We start from the raw sequence: 19,566 nt of genomic DNA, 5'->3' as shown, positions 1-19,566 counted from the left end.
AGAAATGCATCCTGAGAAATATATCGCTAGGTGATTTTTATCCTTGTGTACTTCCACAAACCTAGAGGGTATATATTTTTATTTACATGTTTTTTTCTTATGGAAAAGCAAGTGTCCTAGGACCATTACTAATATGAATCATTTCTCCTACTTGATCTGCAGTGCCAAAACCAAGTGCCACAAAGCTGTTTTCTCTGTGTGTTGTTATATGGGACCACCGTCGTATATGTGATTTGTCCTTGACTACATCACCATGCAGTGTATAACTGTACAGTTATATACAGTAAATTGTAGAGAACAGTTCTGGTTTCAGTTGCACCATCTCTTATACTTCATATAATTTTGTCTCAAGAACACTTGGACTAATGTTTATCTCTTCTTCAGCACTTATCACTAATACTTTATTTTTACCTATAAAAAGATTCAATTTATAGATTCCAGTGCTGAGTCATTATCAAGCAATTTCTTCACATCTGTCTGGCAGGATGCTAGCTGTGGCTGTGTGAAAATGGAGTTCAGTTTTTCTCATCTGCTTGCTCTCTATTACCCACTGCGTGCCATAATACTACAATGCAACATCACTATGCCTATACAAGTTTTGATCAAATTGTGTTTCAGACTATCAACTCTTCATTGTTGGAAACTTTGTGTTTCAGGAAGTTATTTTAGCATTTTCATCAAAAGCACATGTCAACTACATTTGGACTTTTGTCCCAACATTTTACAAGTCATTAACTGGAAAGTCCATTTAATTGGTATATGGAAGTGATTCTTTAAGGAATAGGAGTTTAGAGTTAGAGACATTGAAGGCCTTCTTCCAGGGGTCTTTCTGTGTTGCTGTGGTGGTAGTGGTGAAAAATGGATAAAATGTATCATCTTAACCATTTTATGTGTATAGTTCAGTAGTGTTACATATATTCATTGTTGTACTACCAATCTCTAGAACTTTCTCAGCTTACAAAACTGAAACTGTACCCATTAAGTAAAAACTCATTTCTGCCTCCCCCAACCCAACAACCACCATTGTAGTTTCTGTATCTATGAATTTGACTACTTTAGATACCTCATAAGCAGAATCATACAGTATTTGTTTTTGTGACTGGTTTATGTCACAAAAAGACAAATGTCCTCCAGGTTCATCCACTTTGTAGTATGTGTCATAATCTTCCTTTTCAAGGCTTAGTAATATTTCATCATATATATACATTTTGTTTATCCATTCATCCATTGATACATTTAGATTGCTTTCATCTCTTGGCAATTGTGGATAATGCTGCTGTTTTGAGCATGTGTGTACAAGGAACTCTTCTAGATGCTTTTGCTAATTCTTTTGAATACACATCCAGAAGTGAAATTGCTGAATCAAGTGGCAATTCTATTTAAGAAACTGCCATACTGTTTTTCAATAGCCATGGAGCCATTTTATATTCCCTCCAACAGTGCACAGGGGTTCCAATTTTTCCACATCCTATCTCACAGTAATTATTTTTCATTTTTTGATACTAGCCATCCTAATGACTGTGATGTGATACCTCATTTTCTAACAATCAGTAAGGTTGAGCATCTTTTCATATGCTTTTTATTCATTATTTGTATATTATCTCTGGAGTAACATATTTGTTTGTTGCTCATTTTTTAATAGTTATGTGTGTTCTTTACATATTCTGGATCACAGTTCCATCTCCAGGAGATGAAGGAACAAAGCACACTTGAGGATGCAATGGAGGGCCACAGCCAGTTACAGGAAGGAGAGCCAATGCAGGGCTTATCCCCTCATTTCCTTAAGGCCTCTGCTCAAGTGTCAACATATTATTGAGTTCTTCCTGCCTATAAATTTTAAAAAATGTTTATTATATAATAAAACAGCACACTGTACTCCCACCCAGCACTCCACATACTCCTTATCACCATCTGGCATACTATAATATATACTTCCTGACATACTATCTATTGCCCTCATTTAAGATGTAAGCTCAAACAAATGTGATTCCTATCAGAATTTACTGCTGTGTCCCCAGTACCTAATGTCTTATCCACATCATTTCTAAAGTTCTCCAGGTCTTAAAATTTCAGATCTCTCCTTTCTTACCTGAAATAGTGCCTGACACATATAAAATGTTCAGGAAATATTGGTTGAATAAATAATTAAAATCTCATGACCCTCCCCTGGCTGAAATTACAGTCAGCCCTCCATATCTGTAGGTTCTGCATCTGCACATTCAACCAAGCTTGGTTTGGAGGAAAAAAAGACAAGACAATAAAAGTAATTTAAAATACAGTATAACAACTATTTACATTGCATGTATGTTGTATTAAGTATTATAAGTAATCTAGAGATATTTAAAGTATATGGGAAGATGTACATAGGTTATGTGCAAATACCATGCTATTTAATATCGGCTACTTGAGCATCCTCAGATTTTGATATCCTGGGGAGTTCCTGGGACTAGTCTTCCCGATATAGAGGAATGATTATTTTTAGAACCTGGGCTATCTATCTGCAATTCTACTGGTTGAAAATTTATGTAATACCCCAGGAAGGACAAAGAGGTTTCAGCCATTCCCTGCTGCCATTGCGTTTGTCTTCTCCTAATCTCTAATTGAGGAATTATGGGATTTTGTTTTGCAGAGATGGAGGAAACAAACCTGTATTTTGTAACCTAAAGTTTGGAAGGGCCAGGGACTATGGGAAAAGAATAGAACAAGAATAAGGAATAAGTCAGAAAGTGAGGGAGATAAACCAATTATCTTCCAGTGGTGGTCTTTTTATTTCCCCTCTCACACTTCAGATGGAAACTGGCTTTTCCTCCAGAAGACAGGAAAGCCCTAAAGCATCAAGGGCTCCATCCTCTCTGCTGGACTGGCTGTGAGGTTGGGAGCAGAGGTGGAAGGAATTTCCCTTGTTCCTCAATGCTTACATTTCATAGTGAAGGGAGAAAACTACGTTCTCCTTGGAGGAAATGTAGAGACTCCTGGGGAGTTCAGCTAGGAGGCCATTAGGAAAATTCAGTAGCCTGGGAATCGTGAAGCAAGAAAAACCACAGACTTTTTGAAACCTTTATTATGAAACCCTACTTAATAATCATAAATGTCGTAGCTCACAAATACTCATTGAGTTTGCATTACTCATTGGTGCTTAAGGACCCAAGGTTATTCCACAGGCAAAGCCCCCTTTCAGACTTTTTCCCTAAAGACATTTAAGATAACTTGTGAGAACACACTTAATGACATTTTATATTTTTCCTACCCTGAGATTTAAAAAAACAAAAAATGCCTCTGTGAAAAGAGTGAGCTCCTCTCCTGGGGACAGCACTGGTAGAATGCCAAGCCAGGCAGCAGTCCAGTGTGTGCCCGCTATCAGCCCTATGAGCTTGGCGGCACGTGTGGTATGGAGATGGAGGTGTGGTTTCTTACCAAGAGATAAAGGTATACACAGATTTCTCATTTTGAAAATTACCAGAATTGTTATCATTGCAATCTAGCCGATTGACCTTAAAAAAATTGAGGATGAAATGCACAGAAATCAGTAGAATAGATAGGAGAGTTTAAACATGTTCCTGACTGTTCCAGATTCACAAACCAGGGATAATTTTTCTTAAATTATATGTATACACATATATAAAAATTAGCTTATCTGTGTTATGATTCTCATTTTCAAAATCATTTTGTGATTAAATTGGGGCCAGGACTGCTTGTTGCCTTTTTTCACAGGACTCTGGAAGGCTTTGATGTACAATGGGGTGACAATTTTCAGGCTTCCTTTGCGGAACAGGAAGTTCCTGAAATGGAGATGAGAGGACATCAGAGAAGACCATTTGGAGATTCTCAAATGTCTGAGTAACCATGCCAGAATCTTGGAGACTTTAAGATAAGAGATGAATTGGCCACAAGTCAGAGATAAAAGTGCTCCCCAGGGTTTTTCACTGGGATTTCTCTTGAATGAGATGAACTTGGCAACATAGTCACTGCCGACTGTTGCCAGTGTGGCACATTTGGAGGGCGGCCCATCTGGGCACCTTGTATAAGCCCTAGAAACTAAAGAGCCTACTAGTGAGTTTCACCTGGAAGATAAATTCCCATGATTTCTAGAAATACCAGTACAAAGGGTTTGTTTTTTTTTTTTTTTTGAGATGGAGTTTCTCTGTCACCAGGCTGGAGTACAGTGGTGCAATCTTGGCTCACTGCAACCTCTGACTCCCTGGTTCAAGCTATTCTCCTGCCTCAGCCTCCCAAGTACCTGGGATTACAGGCATATGCCACCATTCCCAGCTAATTTTTGTCTTTTTAGTAGACAGGTTTTCGCCATGTTGGCCAGGATGGTCTCGAGCTGACCTCATGATCCGCCTGCCTCGGCCTCCCGAAGTGCTGGGATTATAGGCATGAGTCACCGCACCTGGCCAAAGGATTTTTTACAGGTGCGACTTAATTTTTTTTATTTAAAGCCGCAGACTCAATGTTCTGAGTGAGCACTGGTCAGCTGCTAGGAGTTAGGCAAGTTGATGGCTGTCAGTCAACAGACTTCAGCTGATCTCTGTCTCACTGATCTCACACTGGTGGATTGATTTCATTTGTGAACTACTGTATTTCTCATGCAAAGGATCCAGGTGAGAAGGCGGCTGGCTCCACCCTTCCCACCTTATGAAGTTTAACTCCAAAGAGTTCACCAGATATTGGCAGGCCCTGAAATCTTTTGGAAAATTCTCCTGAAACTTCCCTGGAGGTCTGTATGTCCGTCTTTAAAATATATTTATCAATGAAAGATGTGATTTAGAAAGGAGTATCTTTTCCTACCATCTCTTTTCAGTGGTGGTATTCGAACACTCTTTTAAAACACAAAACCCCTTGCTCCACTGCTCTGGAATGGTGCTTAGACGCCTGGTATCCTTCTGAGCAGGCAGTGGATCTTGGCCAAGTGCCGGGAGAGAGCGGTGGAGGAAACTGTGGAGGGAAGGCTGGGCGGGAGATGGGGAGCCAGCTGCGGGAAGAATCCACCCTGCCGGTTCTGAAAGCAGAGCTTTGTCCCCTTGCCTGAAAAGGTGATTTGCCTTCACTGTAGTGGCATATCGTGACCAGACACTTCACAGTTCATGCTTGCAAATGACCTGAGTTCCAGAGCATACACATACTTGCTCCAATAAAAATAACTAAACATGGAAAGAAAAAAACTAAGCTCTTTTCAGTGAGGAGTAAGGTATAGCACAGGGCCTATCACCTGAGTGCTTACAAGTATGTGTGAAATGACTTAATTACATTTACCTTCTTTGGTGTGCTTTGTGCTAATAATAATTCAGTTACTGTGGACAACTACGAACATCTTGGGAAAAAAGAACAATGTGCTGCTTTAAAAGATTGTAAAGATTGAATGGACCTTTAGATTAATGAACCCAAATGAAGGAACTGGGCATATGGAAGAGCTGGAGCTTATGACTGCTACCTCCCTTCCTTGCAGCCATAACGTGAGTTCACAGTTTAGAGCTGGAATCATTTCCAGTCCCCTCATTTTAAGGATGTGGGAATACTGAGGGTCAAAATGACTTTTTTCCCTCCCTGGTTTTCAGTTAGTTGGCTTGGGGAGAAGATTCTGTACAGATAATGTTATATATTATGGTTCAAGTGCTCTCCCCCAAAAATTTACGTTAATTATCTTTATTAGTCCCTTCCTACATTGCTATAAAGAGCTACCGGAGACTGATTAATTTATAGAGAAAAGAGGTTTAATTGACTCACAGTTCCGCAGGCTGTACAGGAAGCATGGCTGGGGAGGCTTCAGGAAACTTACAATCATGGTGGAGGCACCTGGGGAAGCAGACATGTCTTTCCTGGCCAGAGAAGTAGGAAGAGCGCCAAGGGGGAGGTGCTACACACTTTAAACAACCAGATCTCGTGAGGACTCACTCACTATCACGAGAACAGCAAGGGGGAAGTCCACCCCTCTAATCACCTCCCAGCAGGCCCCTCCTCCAACACTGGGGATTACAGTTCAACATGACATTTTTTCCCCCAGGAAAAAAGTTTGGTTTCCTCATGAGGCTGTGAAACCTAGCTAGGACTGCGAGATGGAGTTAATGGAGCACTGCTATTATCATGGCACTGGAATTGTCACTATCCTAATAATTTGATAATACCCTGAAAGAGATTAATAGTTTTCTCAAAGGAACAAAGTTTTCTGTAAAAACAAGATGACTAACCACTTTTGTGATCCTGGTGAGTTTTTGGCTTCAACATTAATCTTTACTCTGAATACATTTATTCTAGGTTTTTTTGGTTCATATAAGCATCATTTTAATTTTCTGCTCTGCTTAATTGAGGTCACTATTGGTAGAACTTTGTTCTTTGTTTCTATTAGAAAAGTCCAGAAACTAGCACACTGTTTTTTTTCTTTTATAGTTGAAGTCAGTATTCATTTGGCATGCCCAAGCCTCCACAGGAATGCATTGTGGCATCTCTTCCACAGTTGAGTGAAGAAGAAAAGGCAAGGGAAGAAAGCACACCAGTAATTAATTTTGTAGAATTTAGTACACCTCTTCAGATTTAAAATTCCAGGAGAAAGGTTCTCATCTAGGACACCAGGGATGCACAGATAGGCACCATTCTTTATCAGCTGCCTGAGCAGCATCATCCCCAGGCTCATGGAGTGGGGTTGTAGAGGGAGGACAGGCCAGAAGGCATCTTACAGGGTGGGGTCTCCAAGGTGTCCCTAATCCAGAGCCGGCAAGCTAGGACCCACAGTGGGTGCCAAGTCCAAGATTCTGAGCCAGTTGTTTTGAGATGACTCCTAGGTGTTGGAATTGCCTTAGTGCTTCCAGCTGATTGTCATTTCCAGCCAGGTAGAGAACCACTGTGCTAAATGAAAGCCTGGTGAGTTTTCAGGATCAGCTATCAGGTAAAAGGCAAGCACTGAGCTGTAGACAGAAGATTCTGCTACTTAGTAACTGTGAGACCTTGGGCCAGTCCTCTGCCATCTCTGTGCCTGTTTCTTTGTCTATAAAACAGGGATAATGGTGCTCCATGAGGTGTGCTGAGAATCAAATTCCATAATCTAGGGGCTCAATCAAGTTCTGTAAATGTGAAATGCCATGGCAGCATCCAGCGCAATGCTTGCACAGAGCCAAGTACTTGTCAGCCAGCATTGAAACTTGCATCGTTTAGTCTGGGAGCTGGGCTGGAGCAAGCAGTGACTGCTTTTCTCTCTGGCCTTGACAGGGCCAAGGCTATTAGTAGTGCCAAGGAGATGAAGTCTTTGTATCCCCCCCCCCCCCAAGAAAAATAATAATAATAGTAGCTCAAGTAACATAAAATCCTGCTTGTTTTACAAAATAGTGTGATATCTTCATCAGAATCTCAAAATGTTATAAATTCTATAGCCAGGTGTTCTCTTTCTTTTGGGAAATGCTAATTGATATCCATTATGGTACCAATTGCCCCCATTGTTATTATTATTATTATTTGGAGACAGAGTCTTGCTCTGTTGCCCAGGCTGTAGTGCAGTGGCGCAATCTTGGCTCTCTGCAACTTCTGCCTCCCTGGTTCCAGCTTCATCCTCCTGAGTAGCTGGGACTACAGGCACTGCCACCACGCCCAGCTAATTTTTGTGTTTTTAGTAGAGACAGGTTTCGCCATGTTAGCCAAGCTGGTCTCAAACGCCTGAGCTCAGGCTGCCTGGGCCTTCCAAAGTGTTGGGATTACAGGCGTGAGCCACGGAGCCCAGCTCATTATTTATAATCTCTCCACCCCTCCTCACTCCTCACTCTGCCAGGCGGTTTTTATCAGGTTAGTTTCTAAAACTTGGCCCCCACGTTTCTCTGCTGTGCCAGGTAACTGGAGCAAGCGTGCTCCTTTCCAGTTGCACACTCCAGATGCAGGGACAGTGCTGAGCAGTATCCAACATGTCAGACCTCTGAAAAGCAAGGGAGTTATTACCTAAGAAATGTTCAGACCCTTAAAGCTTTCTTTTTTATGTTTAAAAAGCTTAGGTTTACAAGTTAAGGGAATAAACGGGTACTTCTGAAAGTGAGTCGAAGCCAACTGATCCTATCAAACATTTAATCAGAACATCTGTTTGCGATTGAAGTTTTCTGACCACCAGGGGATTGGTGGTGAGTGGAGACAGCAGCCATAGAGTGCACTCTGCTCTTAGGTTTATCAGGGGATCATATTATCCACGAAGATAGCTCCTCTGTGCTCCAAGACTTTCCTCACTTACTGCTTCTTCCATGAAGTCTTCAGCACAGACAGGCTTTGCACTGCAACATGTGGCATTTTCTCAGTCTGGGAGTTCAAGATTATCATCATATGATACAATTTATCAGTCATTTTTAGATACCATTTTAGATATAGAAAGCTATGGAAGTTACTTCATGCCTCAAGGCCTAAATGTTATTTCTCCCAAAAGGCCTTATCTCTGTCCTCTGTCTTCCTTATCCTACTCTAAATTAAGTTCGGCTTTTATATCTAGTACTTTTCTCTCTTATCATGTATTTTAGTTTTAATTTATTTATTATTGTCCTTTTTTCATATTGTTGACTGTCTGCTTCCCCACTAGATTAAAAGCTCCAGCTAGCATGTCAGATCTCGGAGGAGATCTCTGTGAAAGGCATTTATGTCTAAGTAACATTCAGACTTTTAAGGTAACATTTTTTTAAATTGAAAAAACCCAAGGATTATTTTACTTCAGATATCAACTTAAAATATGTGAAAGACATAAATATTAGAAATAAAGATTTAAAGTTAGTTTTCTAATAGCTTCTGAAAGAAAATGATATGTTGATTAATAAAATGAAATTCTAACAGTAATCATATAGATGCATAACCTTTAAAAAAAATGTACACAAATTGGATCATACCATAGGTACTCTCCTGCTCTTTATGTTTTTCACTTAATTGAGCATCTTGGTGTTCTTTCATGTCAGCACCTGATGCAAAGATCGCTGGTACATTTCATGGCTATATTGTGTTCATTGTAATTTATTTACCGATTTTCATGTCAGAGGACATTTCTTGGCACTTCTCCTTTCTGCTACCATGTGAAGAAGGACATATTTACTTCTTCTTCCATCATGATTGTAAGATTCCTGAGGCCTCCCCAGCCCTGTGGAACTGTGAGTCAATTAAAACTCTTTCCTTCATAAATTACCCAGTCTCAGACAGTTTCTTATAGCAGTGTGAGAACAGACTAATGCATGTTCCAACAGTGCAATTGCTAGGTCAAAATATGTGTATTTTTTTATTATGATAATGTGATGTGTAGTTTTTGCCTCGTGTTTCTTGATCCACAAGGTGTTGGGGAGATTTTCAAATTTTCTAACGGAGGTATGTAAGATTTCAAGCAAGATAAATGACTCAAACCTAGAAATGATCACAGAGTAATCAAGGGTAAAGTGAAGCTATACACTGAATTGTTAAGTAGCAGAGGAAGAAAATTATCAGAATATTACAACCTATCCCCCCATTTAACTGCTTACACATTTATTAGACAAAAAAATAAAATCTACACTTTGGCTTTTTATATTACTGAAAAATACGTTTTTAGCTAAGGCTAACCACTAGACCAAATTAAAGTAGACATTGTCTATTAAAGATGCCTCTTCTCAATGAGAACACATGGACACAGGGAGGGGAACATCACACACCAGGGCCTGTCAGGGGGAGGCGGGTAAGGGGAGGGAGAGCATCAGGACAAATACCTAATGTGTACAGGGCTTAAAACCTAGATGATGGGTTGATGGGTGCAGCAAACCACCATGGCACATGTATACCTATGTAACAAACCTGCACGTTCTGCACATGTATCCCAGAACTTAAAGTAAAATAAAATAAAGATGCCTGTTCTCAAGTGTAGAAAGGGTTTAGAGTTTGGGTGCATGGTTTGTAGAGACATGATACTGACATGCAGATGCCATAATTCTGTATCACAGGCACTGTAATCCTATGTCATCCCCCAAATCTAGAAGCATTACAGTAGATTTGAGATTAATTTGTTTTAACCTGTTTTGGCATCATTGGATATTCTTCCTACTCTGGAAACTGTCAGAGTCTAAGACCAACAGCAGTTCAGATTTTGTTATCAAGAAAATCAGTGACCTCTCCTATGTTAATAAAGAGTTGCTACTGTTGGATCACCTGTTGCTGTGTTTTGACAACTCGTTTCCCACTCCCACCCCCCTTTGATAGTAGGATAGAAATATGATAAAATATTTTCATTGCCTAATACTAGAAAGTAATTGTACCTTTGGTTATTGAGTTAGTAGGGTGGAGATTGGTTGGCGGTTGGCATTTCACAATAAAAGATCCTTGAGAAACTATGGTTTGATTCCAAAAAAATCTTAATTTGAGATGAAGATCAATAAGGGAACAATGTAAAATTGTTTTTTTTTTAAATCAACTATTGATGTTCATGTGAATATAATTTAAAGTATTGATGATCTATACCCAAGGCTCTGTTTTTCCCCCAGGGCAGAATTCTGGAATTCTTAACATTACTGAGCTATTCCATTTTGACTTCCAGATGGAAATAAAAGTGGAAGGTTAAAATATGGAGTTATTCAGTCTTTTTGCAAGTAGGTAAATGGTCAGACGTCATGGTCAAAGCCTTAGGAAGTTTTGTTGTTGTTGCTGTTGTTGTTTTGAGAAAGGGTCTCACTCTGTCACCCAGGCTGGAGTGCAGTGGCACAATTATGGCTTATTGCAGGCTCGACATTCTGGACTCAAGCGATCCTTTCACCTCAGCCTCCTGAATAGCTGGGACTACAGGTGTGCACCACTTTGCCCAGCTAATTTTTGCATTCATAGAAATGAGGTTTTACGATATTGCCCAGGCTGGCTTCAAACTCTCCACCTCAGCCTTCCAAAGTGCTAGATTTACAGCTGTGAGCCGTTGTGCCCAGCCCAGCCCAAAGCCTGGTTTTAAAGAAGATTGGGCATATCTTACACATCTTTAAAAAGGACCGCAATACATAACACCTATAAAAGACAAAAAAAAAAAAAACCCTGAAAACAAGAACTTGCTTTCTAAACTTTTATTCTAAAAATTCCAACATCTGTTTATGTAAATATCCAAAGGAAACTCCCAACCTTATACACATACATACTCTTCAGCTCTTCAGTGCCACTAATTGTTTCTATTGTTTTTGTTACACATATATATTTGTTTATTTTCATGTTTGTTGTCTCCTGCAATAGGCTGTAGAAACTCCCCCTCCCCAACCTCCCTCATGAGTACTGTAATATCTGACACTTGGTGGGTGTTAAATATGTGTTGATTTAATACATGAAACAGTCTTTTCTCCACCAGTCCTAATGCCAGTTTGTCATCCAAGGGCTGATTAGGGATTAGTGTTACATGTCAACATCACGCTAGAAATTCACTAGGAAAGCCTAACAAGCTGGTAGCATTGTGATTGCATCGATTGTGGCCAGGCACCTATTTAAAGTAGATTTTTAAACATTATCAATCTGGGCCAGGTGCAGTAGCTCACGTCTATAATCCCAGCACTTTGGGAGGCTGTGGCAGGAGGGTTGCTTGAGTCCAGGAGTTCAAGACCAGCCTGGGCAAGATGATGAGACCCCATTTTCATTTAAAAAAAAATCTAATATGTGCTTGTTTTAAAATAGTTAAATAGACAGGGACAGTGGCTCATGCCTATAATCCTAGCTACTTGGGAAGCTGAGGCAGGAGGATCACTTGAGGTCAGGAGTTCAAGGCTGTAGTGAGCTGTGATTGAGCCACTTCACGCCAACCTGTGCAATAGAACAAGATCTTATTGCTTAAAAAAAAATTAAAAATGGTCAAATAGTGCAGAAATGTACACAGTATAAAACAGAAGATACCCTCCCCCACCCACAAAGTATTATAGTTAATTGTATAATGGATATTCTTGGCCCCTCCTGACATCCCATGGCAAATAGCTAGTGATCAGGAAACAGGCTCCTTGTGGATTAGGAACCCAGTGCAGGAGTTTGAGAAGAAAGCACCTTAGCTAATCAGGACGGTGATCCCCACCTCCTCATCTCCTTACTGCATTGTGTCTGATGTTGCAGAGGGAGCAGAAATGTATACTGCTCCCTCCACAGAGCTCTCTGCTATTCCACTGATTCATTTGGCTTTGACAAAAATGATATGTATGGTATATTTCTTTTTCTTTCTTTTCTTTTTTTTGAGACAGAGTTTCACTCTTGTTGCCCAGGATGGAGTGCAATGGCACAATCTCAGCTCACTGCAACCTCCATTCCCCAGGTTCAAGCAATTCTCCTGCCTCAGCCTCCCGAGTAGCTGGAATTACAGGCATGTGCCACCGTGCCTGGCTAATTTTTGTATTTTTAGTAGAGATGGGGTTTCACCATGTTGGCCAGGCTGGTCTCAAACTCCTGACCTCAGGTGCTCCACCCGCGTCAGCCTCCCAAAGTGCTGGGATTACAGGCATGAGCCACCGCTCCAAGCCTGTATGGTATATTTCTTTTTTTTTAAAAGTATGACCATAGAGCTGGGAAAAGGCATGTGACGTAGTAATAATCTGCCTTCATTCAACACAGTGGTCCAGACCCGCAGCCTGTTTGAGGCTCTAGATTTAGAATAATCTTTATCATGTGAAGGAAAGATAATTTCACTTGAAACAGAAGCTTTTCTATACCAACAGCTTCTCCTTCAAGCCTTTCTATGGAAAGTGCTCATTTCACATCCTGTTGTAAACTCACTAGTTGTCACTTGTGGAAAGTTGGTGCATGATTACCTTTTGTGGAGATGAGAGTCAGGATCAGGAACTGGGAGACTGAGCCCACCAGGTGTGGACTGCCCAGGCTGTCCCTCCTTGACCCCGCACTCTGGCCAGCTTCTACTGCTCCAAAAGAGCAACCCCACTGCAGGAGATGTCCCTCCTTGGGGTCGCCACACCAGGAGCAGGCCTCCGGAAACCTGAGAAGTGCTTTGAGAATGACAGCCATCCTTGGCTCCTAGAGACTCACTTGTCCAAGAAAAAAATGTATATAAGTAAAAATTCTTATAGCAATAGGAATAATATGAACAATCAATGTGGCAAATTGAATTAGCTGTAAATCAGTTTCTTTAACTTTGAATTAGGGTTAATTAACCTTAATCTCTCTTACCTGACAAAATAAGATCAGAGAGGAAGGTGATTTTCAACATTGAGGGTTAGCCAAAGTAAATCAGCAATAATAATAATACAAATAGTAATAGAGTAAGAAGAGTAGTATAATGAAAACTGTTTCGTTGAGCACCTATACATCAGAGGCTTGATGCTAACTAAATACCTTACTTATATTGCTTTACAAAATTCATAAGATGAATTTGCATGTTAGATATTACTCTCATTTCAGAGGAAAAGATTCTTCAGTAACTTGGCTAATTATAAAACTGTTAGTAGTAAGTGTTTGGGCTGTGATTGGAGCCTATTGTACAAGGGTTCAATTTGCAACTCTGATCTATTGACAGTGGCATAGAGTTGCCGAGAACGTCAATGTGTTGTTCAGGGATGGCCAGAAAGAGTGCTGAGATTGATTAGCAACGTCTGCTGTGGGCCTAAGTAAGGACTGGGGGTAGCAGAACAGAGCAGCATATTTGCCTGCTGCATCACACTGCCTCTCAAGCTAATGTAACTTAGGGAGGGAGGAAGGAAAGTCTCTTCACCTTAAAGTGTATTTTGGTAAAGCGTCACAGTGTGACACTGTTGTGATAAAAACCACCTGGTTCCAAAGTGTGCAGAGGCTGAAATGTGCCAGGGGCGGAGCTAGTGGCTCCCCACAAATAACAATTATCCCATTGGCCAGGCAGCCCCCACAGCACTCCCCAGCAGTAGCACTGTCACATCCCAACAATGCGCCTTTGCCCACAGACACATGGGCCCAATGGCTGGCACTGACGGTTTCCCTGAAAAGTGCTACTGTCCTCTGTTCTGAGTCAGCCTTATTGTTCAGAGCTTAGGGAATGAGGCACATGTCCAGATATGGGACAATAATATGTGCTATACACTTGCTGTCAGCAATATTGTAGGTCACCATGATATCAAAACCTTCCGTTCTACAGCGCTCTGAAGTGACCTCCCCGTACCCTAGCCCTCAAACTTGTGAATACTGATTTGCCCTTAATTCAAATACCACTTCCTCTGAAGTCTTCCACCCACTAGCCAGAGTTAGCTTCATGATTTTTTTTCACTCCATCATCTAAAATCATGCCAATAAATATTTGACCATTGAAAGAATAAATGAACTTATGTGAATACCTTAGAAACGGAGAATAAATTACAATGATTTTTTGAGACCCAAAAGGATGAAAGGATAGTAACTATTTCAAAGATACATTCTTTGGATCTACTCTGATCATGTGTGCATCACATAGTCTAACAGCAAGTAGAGTAACAGGAAGGCTTTTGGGCTATATCCCAGCACTATGGGAGGCTGAGGTGGGTGGATCACGAGGTTAGGAGTTTGAGACCAGCCTGGCCAACATAGTGAAACCCCATCTCTACTAAAAACACAAAAAATTAGCTGGGCATGGTGGTGCACACCTGTAGTCCCAGCTACTTGGGAGGCTGAGGCAGGAGAGTCACTTGAACCCGGGAGGCGGAGGTTGCAGTGAGCCGAGATCATGCCACTGCCTTCCAGCCTGGGCAACAGAGCAAGATTCTGTCAAAAAAAAAAAACGTAGCCATCGTCTGGTGAGGGAAAGAGAGTACACTAAAAAAAATTCAGATAAGGCAGAAAAATATCCATTACTTGATGCTACTAATGAAATCAACCCTTCATCCCCAAATTAGGACAGATAATGGACTATAAAGACTGAGGTCATTCCACTGGGAGGAGATATTTCCTTGATATAAGAAAGTAAAATGAAGCCAGTTTTGTTATGAAGAGGGGAGAAATGCAAAGGTGCTGAGGCAGAAAACTGAAAGTGCCTGAAAGTGCTGGAGTGATTGGCTCATAGCAAGCAAGACGAGAATGGCAGGAGGTGAGAGTGGAGAATGGGGAGAGAGAGGCAGTGCAGAGAGGCCTTGTCAGTTCTGATAAAGGAGTTGAGGTTTTTATTCTAAGTGCAGAGAAAAACCACTAAAGGATTGAACAAGATCTGTATCTGTAAAATGACAGTAATCCTCTGCAGGACAATTTCATACACTGGAAAGAGTAACACCGTTTGATGGAGTCTTCATACCTTTAGAGAAGCTACCTACAAAGACCCAACTTAATAGGCAATTGCCAGGAATTAAACTTCATTATTTTGATTCTGTACAAAGTTGACCTTTAGTTCTAGTTGACAGATGCATGCTTTCTGGACAGGTTAGCCTAGTGGAATGATTTATTCTAGAGCAACTCTAAATAAGATATTTTAAATAAAAAATAGTGCCTCTGAGGAGAAAAGAAGTCTCCATTTCCCAATTCAACAGTTGTTCATTCATTCATTGATCTCTCGACAGACTTCTAGAGTAAGATGCTGCCCTTTGGGGCAGAAAAGGCTAAGCAGGTCCGTCTTCCCCACACAATCATCCAGCTCTCCTTTCAGCCTGGGCGTGGTTCACACACTTTGGGATGTACACTTACAGGGTTCACTTCGTAACAGCAGCTGCTTGTTCCCGTTGCCAAGTACTTTCCCACAGCAGGTTGTGTTTCTTGAGCCTAACGTGTTCCAGAACTTCCTGTTTCGTTACCAGTTCCTTGATTTAAAAAATTTATTTTTTCTTCACTTTTTCGACAATCTGTATTGAGCACCTGTGCCTATGTGGAGATAAACACATCACAGAGCATTGAAGAGCAGTGTTGGGGCGGTATTAGCACATGGTGCTAGGGAGCTCAGGGGGTGAGCACTTGTCTCTGCCTGAATGGGCTTCCTGGAGGAGGTGACAGAGCTAAGCTTTGAAGGAGTCTCATTCTGACATCTCTGAGAAAGATGGATCAGAGAGTAGAAAGCAATTTGGAGACTGCTGGAGAAATCCAAGGAGAGTCCGAAAAGCCTGGGCTGGTAAGGCAAGTCCAGAGGTAGAGGAAAAGTTTGCTTAAAGAGAAACAGGTTTTCAGGAAATAGAGCCAGTGGAACTTGGAGAATAACCAGACACAGGGCAAAAGTGAGGTAATTCAAAGAGTTTGCAGCCACACCCATCTGCTCTCCGAGGAATAGTTTCCAAGCTGAAACTCAAAGGTCACCAGTGTTCTTCATGAGATCCTGCCCTGAATCTATTACCCTTTCTCATGACCTCTTTTTGGAACATTGATGAAGAGAAAGTGGTATCATGTATGGTTTCAGAATAAAGTGCTGGAGTCATTGTATTCGCTCATTTTAAGATGCTTTCAAGGAAATACAAATATTATGATTCTTATGCCTATTTTCTGCCAGTGGCAAACCAGTCTTCTAAATATGGTTAATGTGAGAAGTGAAACTATTTTCCTAAATGCTGTTTCTTTTCTCTTTTCATCATGAAGTATATTCGGTGCTCTTCGAACTGGTGCTTATATGGTGTACATTTTGATGACCAAAGGCCTGAAGCAGTCAGTTTGTGACCAGGGTTTTTACAATGGACCTGTCAGCAAATTCTGGGCTTATGCATTTGTGCTAAGCAAAGCACCCGAACTAGGTGAGTACCTTCTTCCATTTCCTCTCCCTCTCTTTGTAGCAACATATCCACAATATTTATTTAGTGAGCAAAGGAACAATTTGAAGGTCCTATTTTGTTGGTTTCAGAAAAGTTACAGTGAATGAATTTGAGTTCTTGACTGACTTCTACTTTCTATTGTTCACTCCCTCTTTCCTTTTAAATAATTTTACATTGTGCATATTAACAGCAGATAGTTTATACCAAACATGCTGATTTTTTAGCTCTACTAAAAATATACCGCCAGGGACTTATAAAATGTACACATCCCCCTTTAAAAGGCCCACTGAGCTGAGCTAATATTAAAATATGGGGGAAAAAAGAGCAACACAGCTATTTCCAAGTCCCATATCTGAGCGTACTTTCATCTGTAGAGTTAGGATTCAGATTAGGAATTAAGCTTTTCATTTGGGGACCCTCATGTTCTCATTAACAAATGCTAAGGGTTGGTCTCTGGTGGTGTTTGATTTTAATCATCAAGACTGGCCTTAGGGAAGGGGAATGTAATTTACCTTCTAGAAATTAATAGAAAATACAGGCTGTATTTGTAGATTTCTATAATTTTTCCCTCAACTCTTTAATGGTCTTGAATGTAAGTGTGGCACAGGTTAGCAGAAATAGTAAAGTCAAGGAGCTGATGTGGGCACAGTTTTCCAGGAAAATGTCTTTATTTACACAGAAAGAGATCTAGTGGTGACAATAAGCTCTGAGTATATCCATGAGTAATACTAGCAAACTGGTACAGATTGTACAGGTACAAACTGGTAAGGCAAACCTGGTCACCGTCTGGGATTCTGGGGTTTTTTTTACCTGCAATAAGAATTATACATACTTAGTTCAAAAGATATCAATTGCGATTTTTGCCATGGTTTTCAATGGCAAAACTGCAATTACTTTTGCACCAACCTAATATGTATTGTCCCCTCACCTGTTTCTCCTAAAGAGGGAGATCGAGGTTATACTTTCCCTACAAACCACCTGCAGTATAAGATATGAGCAGTCTCTGTAAGGTGCTCCTCGTTCATGCCTCGTGTCTATTCAGATAGAATGGGAAGAGTCTGATGTGTGCAGGCCAGCAACCCAGCCGCCTTCCACTGGAATCCAGAAACCTGCTGTTTATAAGTAGATGACAGTTGGTTTGCGCTACTGTCATCCCAGGTCAAAAACAAGGGAAGAACAATAGAAGAAAATTTTTCCTGAAAGCCTTTTCTAAGAGGGGCAGAGGTACAAAGATAGTCCAAAATAACTAGATAACTACTGCATGCATGTGCACGCCTGCACCCCTCCGCGACACACATACGCCTGTACACACGCAGCCTATGAAAATGGTCTCAGGCTAAAATGCATTAGTGTGCATTCATTTAGTCATTCATTCAATGCATTTATGTTAAGCACCGGCTGAAATAGAATGGCAACTTTATCTAAAAGGAATTTTATGATACAAATTTTATGAACCAGACCCCAGGAGGTATTGGTACCACTAGGTATGAAGTCATAGGCTAAAGAAGTGGTTTTCACCCTGGATTTACAGACAATGCCTGAAAAATCTGAAGAGGTATTTCAGGGAATTTTAAAATTATATGAGAATATTTTAATTTGCTTTGATTCATAGAGTTTCTGAATCAGAGCACTTGTTCTCAAACTGGGGTTGATCTGAGAGTGTGAGCATGTATTCTTTATTCTTGGGGTTTTGTGACTCTTTTTTCTCCCCACTGAGACAGAGTCTCACTGTGTTGCCTGGGCTGGAGTACAGTGGTGCTATCTCAGCTCACTGCAACCTTCGCGTCCCGGGTTCAAACGATTCTCGTGCCTCGGCCTCCCGAGTAGCTGAGATTACAGGTGTGTGCCACAGCACCTGGCTAATTTTTGTATTTTTAGTAGAGACAGGGTTTTCACCATGTTGGCCAGTCTGGATTTGAACTCCTGACCTCAGGTAATCAGCCCTCCTTGGCCTCTAAAGTGCTGCGATTACAGGCATGAGCTACTGTGCCCGGCTGTGGCTTTTTTTCTTTAAAATAAATTTATACATTATTAAAGTTTGAATTATTTTAGTTGAGAAATATATCCCTCTGACTTTTATGCTATTTAATAACCTTATTAATCCCCTATCTTTTTTGACAAAGACCTGACTACAGCTACAGAAATGTAGTAAATGCATGAAACATGTGATTTCCCCTGAATGCTACCCCTGAACACTTCAACAATTTCTACCTTTTACTACCTCCCCCCCAGATTTTTTTTTTAATAAGAAATGGTATGATATGTCTGACCTTTAAGCCTCAGATCGCAAAGAAGCAGCCTCAGTGTTTTCTTCTAGAAATGCCTTTTCCCTGCAAGGAATACTTGTCTGTGTTGTGTTCTGAGTTATATGCAGCTGTATTTGAGGTGCTTGAGAACAAACATAGTCCTTTCTACCTTTTGGAGGAATAATTAATTGAAATGCCACCTCAAGCTATCTATAGTGATGAATTTCCTTTAAAGACATAATCAGACCTATGCTCTCTGTCCTCCTGACTTTTAGGATTCCTAGAGAAGACCTATTAGTGTAGCAACCAGAGGTATTCATGTTTTCATCTTCTATCTTGGTTGTGTTGATGCTGATGATCTTAATATCTCCTGTCTTAATTTAATCCAGCCCAAATGTCCACTCCCCTCAGCCTCATGGCGGACATTGTAATTGAACAGAGTTTTCCCTCTTGAGCCCCAAAGGAGCCATAGTCCAGTCTCCTATTTGCAGTCAACAGGAGTGGTGTGCCGCTGGCATGATAATCCCTTTCCCTGGAAAGGACTCATTCATCACAATAACTTGTAGTAGTCCTTTGTGAATTATCCAATAATTGATCCCTCTGTAGTTAAAATATGAGATTGAAGTGTTGGGAAAAATAATATTCTAATCTTGATGTAGTTTTTAATGAGGCTAATTAGTAACACAAATTCTTCATACAGTTTCAAACCTTTTATAGAGATAATTTTCATA

At 40.7% G+C, this 19,566-nt stretch overlaps 1 protein-coding gene across 2 annotated transcripts in view; it reads left to right on the top strand.

Annotated features, from left to right (window-relative positions):
- The window catches only part of ELOVL6 (ELOVL fatty acid elongase 6), a 149,559-nt gene that overhangs the window by 118,935 nt on the left and 11,058 nt on the right, over nt 1-19,566 (top strand). For both annotated transcript variants that reach the window (XM_073017540.1, XM_007999543.3), the window contains exon 4: nt 16,420-16,571. In XM_073017540.1, the coding sequence (XP_072873641.1) occupies nt 16,420-16,571 (152 nt within the window). The remainder of the gene's footprint in view (nt 1-16,419; nt 16,572-19,566) is intronic.

The sequence above is a fragment of the Chlorocebus sabaeus genome, chromosome 7 (genome assembly GCF_047675955.1).
Source record: "Chlorocebus sabaeus isolate Y175 chromosome 7, mChlSab1.0.hap1, whole genome shotgun sequence".
Lineage (NCBI taxonomy): Eukaryota > Metazoa > Chordata > Mammalia > Primates > Cercopithecidae > Chlorocebus > Chlorocebus sabaeus.
This window is presented reverse-complemented; position numbering and strand designations above follow the sequence as displayed.